This window comes from Gobius niger (assembly GCF_951799975.1).
Source record: "Gobius niger genome assembly, chromosome: 9".
NCBI lineage: Eukaryota > Metazoa > Chordata > Actinopteri > Gobiiformes > Gobiidae > Gobius > Gobius niger.
This window is the reverse complement of record NC_136860.1, coordinates 5,488,037-5,495,646: the sequence shown is the minus strand read 5'-3', so window position 1 is coordinate 5,495,646 and position 7,610 is coordinate 5,488,037. Positions and strand designations below refer to the sequence as shown.

The following is a 7,610-nucleotide window of genomic DNA, read 5'->3' as shown; positions in this document are numbered from 1 at the left end:
GGTATCGGTAACCAAGTATCGTTAAAGTACTGGTATTAAAAAAAATGTAGCGGACCCAGCCTTAGTTAAGGTTTCATGTGGTTGTGAGTGTTGTGAGGGGTTTATTTGCCCTTAATGGTTTCACTTGTGCCACTGAATATAAGTATATATAATATATATACTTTCCCTCTCCCCCGAATGGTGCTGCCATTAATTAATGGTGTTGGCATTAGTTAGTGGTGTTAGCATTAGTTAGTGGTGTTGACATTAGCGGTGTTATTATTAGTGAATAGTGTTGGCAATAGTGGTGTTAGCATTAGTTAGTGGTGTTGGCATTAGCGGTGTTAGCATTAGTTAGTGGTGTTGACATTAGTGGTGTTAGCATTAGTTAGTGGTGTTAGCATTAGTTAGTGGTGTTGGCATTAGCAGTGTTAGCATTAGTTAGTGGTGTTGGCATTAGCGGTGTTATTATTAGTTATTAGTGTTGGCATTTGTGGTGTTAGCATTAGTTAGTGGTGTCGGCATTAGCGGTGTTATTATTAGTTATTAGTGTTGGCATTAGTAGTGTTATTAGTAGTTAATAGTGTTGGCAATAGTGGTGTTAGCATTAGTTAGTGGTGTTAGCATTAGTTAGTGGTGTTGGCATTAGTTTGTGGTGTTAGCATTAGTTAGTGGTGTTGACATTAGTGGTGTTAGCATTAGTTAGTGGTGTTGGCATTAGCGGTGTTATTAGTTATTAGTGTTGGCATTAGTGGTGTTAGCATTAGTTAGTGGTGTTAGCATTAGTTAGTGGTGTTGGCATTAGCAGTGTTAGCATTAGTTAGTGGTGTTGGCATTAGCGGTGTTATTATTAGTCATTAGTGTTGGCATTTGTGGTGTTAGCATTAGTTAGTGGTGTTGGCATTAGCGGTGTTATTATTAGTTATTAGTGTTGGCATTAGTAGTGTTATTAGTAGTTAATAGTGTTGGCAATAGTGGTGTTAGCATTAGTTAGTGGTGTTAGCATTAGTTAGTGGTGTTGGCATTAGTTTGTGGTGTTAGCATTAGTTAGTGGTGTTGACATTAGTGGTGTTAGCATTAGTTAGTGGTGTTAGCATTAGTGGCATTGGCATTAGCAGTGTTAGCATTAGTTAGTGGTGTTGGCATTAGCGGTGTTATTATTAGTTATTAGTGTTGGCATTTGTGGTGTTAGCATTAGTTGGTTTGTCCAGTGGAGATTTGACCTCACTGGACCATGGCATTTGTTCCAAACTTTGTTGTGCTGTTTTTGCCTGCTTGTTGTTTTAAGTTTTTATTCAGCACATAATATAGAATTAATTAAATTAGACCTAAAGCTGTAAAATAACCTGGTAATTTTAATTTGGTATTCCTCACTTTACGTTGTGCTGCTTCAAAACAGCAAAACCATAAATATTAGTTGTTTTTGTTTGTTTTTCATACAGAACAAATGAAATAATGAACTTTTATTTTTGCTAGATTTCACCCTGAAATGTCCCTTTTAAACATGAACGACCTCAATGCTGAGCATTCAATTCATTTACCGTTGAAGTAAAACCCAAGTGGATCTTTAAATGGACGGTTTTTGCTATCTACTACAGCGCGCGTTGAACCGTCAGATTATTCATTCACAGACCAAAACTGACCCTCGCGGGTCTCCGTAGACAGCTGATCACGAGTGTGACTGTAGACTTGTGTACAAATTGTACGGGTCCGTGTGGAGAGCCTGCTTCTGCTTCAGTGCACCGTTCTCTGGGAACAAGATGAAGATCATCACCATCATCGGCAGGTGAGACGGCGCATGCTCCATGGGTTTACACTTTGCAGCAATTGCCGAATTATACTTTGCACTCTTTACATTATGATTAAAGTCTCCAAAGTCTCATGCAGCGGAACTCACTCAAGTGTCCTCCCGGTCGTTCTCACCAGGATTAGTATTTAATTGATAACTTTTAGTCCGGTTCAAAGTTCACTGCACTAGAACTGGACTGCAGGGGTCCAAACTTTCCTGACTTGCAAACATTCCACTTCCTCACAGCTTTAGGATCATGGACAGCGAACTACAATTACCACCTGTTTTTTTTAATCAATAAAACTGCTTTGCAATCGAAGGTTTATAAGGGTTTGCTTTTACCAGAGATGGGTAGAGTAGCCAAAATATTTACTATTGTAACAGTATAAAGCAGTGACCCATACAATTACTCAAGAGTAAAAAAAGTGCTGAGTACTGCTTGGAAATATGATTTCCACAGGATTTATTGTTCTGACGTTTTCACTCAAAGAAAATTCCTAGAAAATGGGCTGAAAATACAGAAAAACAAAATAATTCTGAAGTCCAAAGAGCACGAGACGATCTACATCGATTTTACCGATCAAAATGAAGCATTTGCTGCTTTATTTATATGTCGATTTCCTCAAGATGTTTCATTTCACACAATTTGTGGCATCACTGAAAATATATACTACTTTTTCGCTCGAAACGTTACTCAAGGAACATTTTCTATAAGCACTTTTTTACTTTAACATGAGTCATTATTTTGGTCAAGTAGAAGTAATAAGTTACGTGATAATACTACTCTAAAAGTATAACTTCTTTGAAAAGTTGCTCAAGTACATTACTTGCGTAGTTGTTGCTGAGTACTACCCGCCTCTAGCTTTTACATTTAATTCCACTGCTAGAAAAGAAAATCCTCTCATGTGTGCAGTGGTCTGATCGGGCGCTCCTGGGCTCTGGTCTTCATCAGTGGAGGCTTCTCTGTGAAGATCTACGATGCACAACCGGGCCTGGCCTCCAGCGCACTCCACTCCATCAGGTCGGTCTCTGCCTCTCTGCCTCTGTCTCTCTATCTCTGCCTCTATGTCTGCCTCTTTCTCTGCCTCTATTTCTGCTTCTATATCTGCCTCTATCTCCACTTCCATATCCGCCTCTTTCTCTGCCTCTATCTTTGCCTCTCTGTCTGCCTCTGTTTCTGTCTGTGCCTCTCAGTTTCGGCCTCTCTGCCTCTGTCTGTCTCTCTGCCTCTCTGTCTCAGCCTCTGTCTCTCTGTCTCGGCCTCTGTCTGTCTCTCTGTCTCAGCCTCTGCCTCTCTGTCTCAGCCTCTGTCTCGGTCTGTCTCTCTGCCTCTCTGTCTGCCTCTGTTTCTGTCTGTGCCTCTCCGTTTCGGCCTCTCTGCCTCTGTCTGTCTCTCTGCCTCTCTGTCTCAGCCTCTGTCTCTGTCTGTCTCTCTGCCTCTCTGTCTCAGCCTCTGTCTCTCTGTCTCGGCCTCTCTGCCTCTGTCTGTCTCTCTGCCTCTCTGTCTCAGCCTCTGTCTCTGTCTGTCTCTCTGCCTCTCTGTCTCAGCCTCTGTCTCTCTGTCTCGGCCTCTCTGCCTCTGTCTGTCTCTCTGCCTCTCTGTCTCAGCCTCTGTCTCTGTCTGTCTCTCTGCCTCTCTGTCTCAGCCTCTGTCTCTCTGTCTCGGCCTCTCTGCCTCTGTCTGTCTCTCTGCCTCTCTGTCTCAGCCTCTGTCTCTGTCTGTCTCTCTGCCTCTCTGTCTCAGCCTCTGTCTCTGTCTGTCTCTCTGCCTCTCTGTCTCAGCCTCTGTCTCTCTGTCTCGGCCTCTCTGCCTCTGTCTGTCTCTCTGCCTCTCTGTCTCAGCCTCTGCCTCTCTGTCTCAGCCTCTGCCTCTCTGTCTCGGCCTCTCTGCCTCTGTCTGTCTCTCTGCCTCTCTGTCTCAGCCTCTGTCTCTGTCTGTCTCTCTGCCTCTCTGCCTCAGCCTCTGTCTCTCTGTCTCGGCCTCTCTGCCTCTGTCTGTCTCTCTGCCTCTCTGTCTCAGCCTCTGTCTCTCTGTCTCTCTGTCTCTCTGCCTCTCTGCCTCTCTGTCTCAGCCTCTGTCTCTCTGTCTCGGCCTCTCGGCCTCTGTCTGTCTCTCTGCCTCTCTGTCTCAGCCTCTGTCTCTGTCTGTCTCTCTGCCTCTCTGTCTCAGCCTCTGTCTCTCTGTCTCGGCCTCTCGGCCTCTGTCTGTCTCTCTGCCTCTCTGTCTCAGCCTCTGCCTCTCTGTCTCAGCCTCTGTCTCTGTCTGTCTCTCTGCCTCTCTGTCTGCCTCTGTTTCTGTCTGTGCCTCTCCGTTTCGGCCTCTCTGCCTCTGTCTGTCTCTCTGTCTCTCCGTCTCGGCCTCTGTCTCTCTCTCTCTGTCTCGGCCTCTCTGCCTCTGTCTGTCTCTCTGTCTCTCCGTCTCGGCCTCTGTCTCTCTCTCTCTGTCTCGGCCTCTCTGCCTCTGTCTGTCTCTCTGTCTCTCCGTCTCGGCCTCTGTCTCTCTCTCTCTGTCTCGGCCTCTGCCTCTCCCTCTCGGCCTCTCAATCTTTTTTATTTGAAAAGGGTTTTATTGAGTTAAGTAAGGTACAGCATTACTGATATAAGTGATTTTTTTTTCCTGTATTCTCCTGCAGCGTCTCGTCTTCGGCTGTCTCTCTATCTCTGCCTCTATGTCTGCCTCTTTCTGTGCCTCTATCTCCACTTCCATATCCGCCTCTTTCTCTGCCTCTATCTTTGCTTCTATGTCTGCCTCTCTCTCTGCCTCCATCTCTCTTTCTCTGCCTCTATGTCTGCCTCTGTTTCTGTCTGTCTGTCTGTCTGTCTGTCTCAGCCTCTCAGCCTCTGTCTTTCCTTCTGGGCCTCTGTCTCTCTGTCTCGGCCTCTCTGCCTCTGTCTGTCTCTCTGCCTCTCTGTCTCAGCCTCTGTCTCTGTCTGTCTCTCTGCCTCTCTGCCTCAGCCTCTGTCTCTCTGTCTCGGCCTCTCTGCCTCTGTCTGTCTCTCTCTCTGTCTCTACCTCTGTCTCTACCTCTGTCTCTCTCTCTCTGTCTCTCTCTCTCTGCCTCTTTCTGTCTCTCTGTCTCTCTCTCTGTCTCTGCCTCTGTCTCTCTCTCTCTCTCTGTCTCTCTCTCTCTGCCTCTCCCTCTCGGCCTCTCAATCTTTTTTATTTGAAAAGGTTTTTTGTTTAGTTTAGTAAGATACAGCATTACTGATATAAGTTTTTTTTCCCCCCTGTATTCTCCTGCAGCGTCTCGTCTTCGGCTGCTTGATTATTGCACACATTTATCCTTATAAGGGAAATTGTGATATCAACAGCCAATTCTCCAAATAAAATTAAAACAATTCTCAATTTTGGCATCAAATCTTTTTCAGAAGTATTTGTTTATCAAATTCCTAAAAATACATCTTCATTTCTCTACATTATTTCCCCCCCGCCTCCATCAGTTCCAAACTGCAATGGGAAGTTTGGCTTCATTTGTCAGTTAATGTTAGTTTCGTAGGCCACGTATAGACGCAGACACTTCAGTGCAGTCTGCAGCTGGAGCTTCAGTGCAGACTCGGGCCGTTGGGCAACGTTGGATTTCAAGCTGCTCATATTTCATCATATGAAAGTGTTGGCCCTTTGCTCTTACTCACATACACCTGCTTACATTAACTGAACGTTCACTATGAACTACCATTTATCCCAAATCCATTTCCGTACCGGGCGTATGACCTGTGATCTGTTGCGTATGAACTCTCAACTGCTACGTATAAACTTATGAACTGAACTCTATGAACTCTCGATCTGAACCTATAATTACACACTAAAGGAACTATCGAACCAATGACTAAACCAGCACTGTTTGTTTTTCTATGTGAACGGCCATTCCATTTTCGGCTCTAAGCCTTCCTCAGGGCAAGCTGCTTGCCCTGAGGAAGGCCTTGAGCCAAAACACGTTGGCAATTTTACCTAATCTAGCCATGTTTAAATAAAAGCTTTTTAATATTTCTACTTTTGGAGGGCCTCAGTTTGTTTGATTTTTTGCTGAAACGGATCCCTGCACTGAAGAGCACCCAAAAGACTAAACTTATACAACTTTTTACATCCGAGTAGCACTCCAGCCTCCCAATTTTTTCAACTGTCTACTTGTTTGTTTGTGTCCACTGTAAATAAGTTTTTAAGTGGCACTAGTACCACTTAAAAAGCAACTATTGGTGTCTGTCCCATCTCTCAGAGAGTCGTAACTTACACTCCTGATTTAGCCCAATAAGCACCTTCTACATCTGCTTGGCGTGACTGAAAACCAGTCCGGTTAAACAGTAGCGGGGATGACTTGCAGACCTGTGGAAAGCAGTGACCCGAGGAGCTTGTGCTAGGTTGCAGGCGCATTTTGTTCCTGTTGTTCCCCTTCCAGCCTAAACAACACGTGTGGGGTCCTCTCCTGGGAAATTTCAACTAACCTTATCAGATATTCTCAGAATATTCCTATGTGGTCGGTCACGACACACTCATCCCAGTGGATCAAAAAACAACCAAACTCTAAAATGATCCGCCACAGAGACACATCTGAAGTATTAGTTGCAACCTTTCTCTTTACTGTTCTCAGGGCTGGTATCAGTGAAGCTCATAATGTTTCTGTTGTTGACACTATTATGTCATCTACCTGGAAAATAGCTTGAATTGGGTCACAAACAGACTCTCTCACCTCTGCTGGGCGAGTGAATGACATGTTAATGACCTGGCTCATTAATATGCGCATTTACGTGGCGTCCATATTTGTTGTCATATATTATCATTGAGCCATGAGCTAGTTTGTTGTTTATTTGTCCTAATTATTTGCTGCACAGACCTGCAGAGCATCATGTTCTATTAACTGTAAAGTCAGAGATGTGTTGGTAGGACAACAGCGCCATCTGCTGTCCAAACTGTGGTCATTCAGTGTACTCCAGTGTTTGCTGATCATTCATTAGACTCATGATGTTGCTGAACCTCCCCCTGACCAACAGCCACAGCCCAAATCCAGGCAGTGCATTCACTCCAGAGGAAGTCAGAAGTATGATCTGATTTTAAAAAAAAAACACACACAATATTTGAATGGTCACAATTTAAATTACAAGCACTGCAGTTCTGATTTGTTTTATTGGCGTCTTTTGGACTTTGTCGGACAGCACAGGGTCAGGGTGAAAGGGGCGGCCTGAATGCTGTCCAGTGTACATGTTCAGCAGCGTAGGCTCTGCCCGCACTTCTATTTATTAAAATATAATGCAAGAAAATTCTTAGAAGGTGCCTCAAATGAATTATTGTAAAGAACCTCTGTCGGCCTATTAGCAAAGGTTCATATTAGTGTGTGTTTGACCTTTTGATGACCCAGCGGCTGTTGGGGTGGTCAGCATGGCTCTTTTGCTTTCCATCACAGTGTAGGTAGGACGCTCCAGGATCAGTTGTTTCTGGTAGGTTTTCCTAGGTTAACCTACGAAACGTTTCGAGCGATCACGATGTTGTCACATCCAGGGCTGTTTATAGGTCGGTAGGTAAAACGACACGAGATAACAGTCAATCACGAACGAACTGCTGTGCCATTAACTGTACAAACCGGAAATTTAATGACTGCAAAAAGAGCTTCTTTCGTCGCCGTTGGAGCCACAATGAAGGAAGGTCTGAGTGAAAGCACTGAAGTGCGTCAGTGCTGGTGTGTGGAGCCTTGACTAATCTGCTGCCAAAGCTCGTCAAATAAATGTAGCCTTGTAGTTCTATTCCCACACGCTGTTACCATTTTAAGAAGGAAGATTGTCATCTGATTTTGAGTTGTTTACTTTTGACTACTTCTTTGAAGACTTTTTCATGTCTACAAGTTCATTTATG

At 44.4% G+C, this 7,610-nt stretch overlaps 2 protein-coding genes across 2 annotated transcripts in view; both read left to right on the top strand.

Annotated features, from left to right (window-relative positions):
* The first annotated feature begins 1,647 nt into the window (after positions 1–1,647).
* cryl1 (crystallin, lambda 1) overlaps positions 1,648–7,610 on the top strand; it is a 42,053-nt gene continuing 36,090 nt past the window's right edge. Inside the window, exons 1-2 of the mRNA XM_079562980.1 lie at positions 1,648–1,765; positions 2,682–2,789. Coding sequence (XP_079419106.1) covers positions 1,740–1,765; positions 2,682–2,789 — 134 coding nt within the window. The 5' untranslated portion in view covers positions 1,648–1,739. The remainder of the gene's footprint in view (positions 1,766–2,681; positions 2,790–7,610) is intronic.
* Positions 2,741–7,610, top strand: part of ift88 (intraflagellar transport 88 homolog) — a 169,245-nt gene continuing 164,375 nt past the window's right edge. Inside the window, exon 1 of the mRNA XM_079562885.1 lies at positions 2,741–2,745. The gene's annotated coding sequence lies outside the window, so the exon portion shown is untranslated. The remainder of the gene's footprint in view (positions 2,746–7,610) is intronic.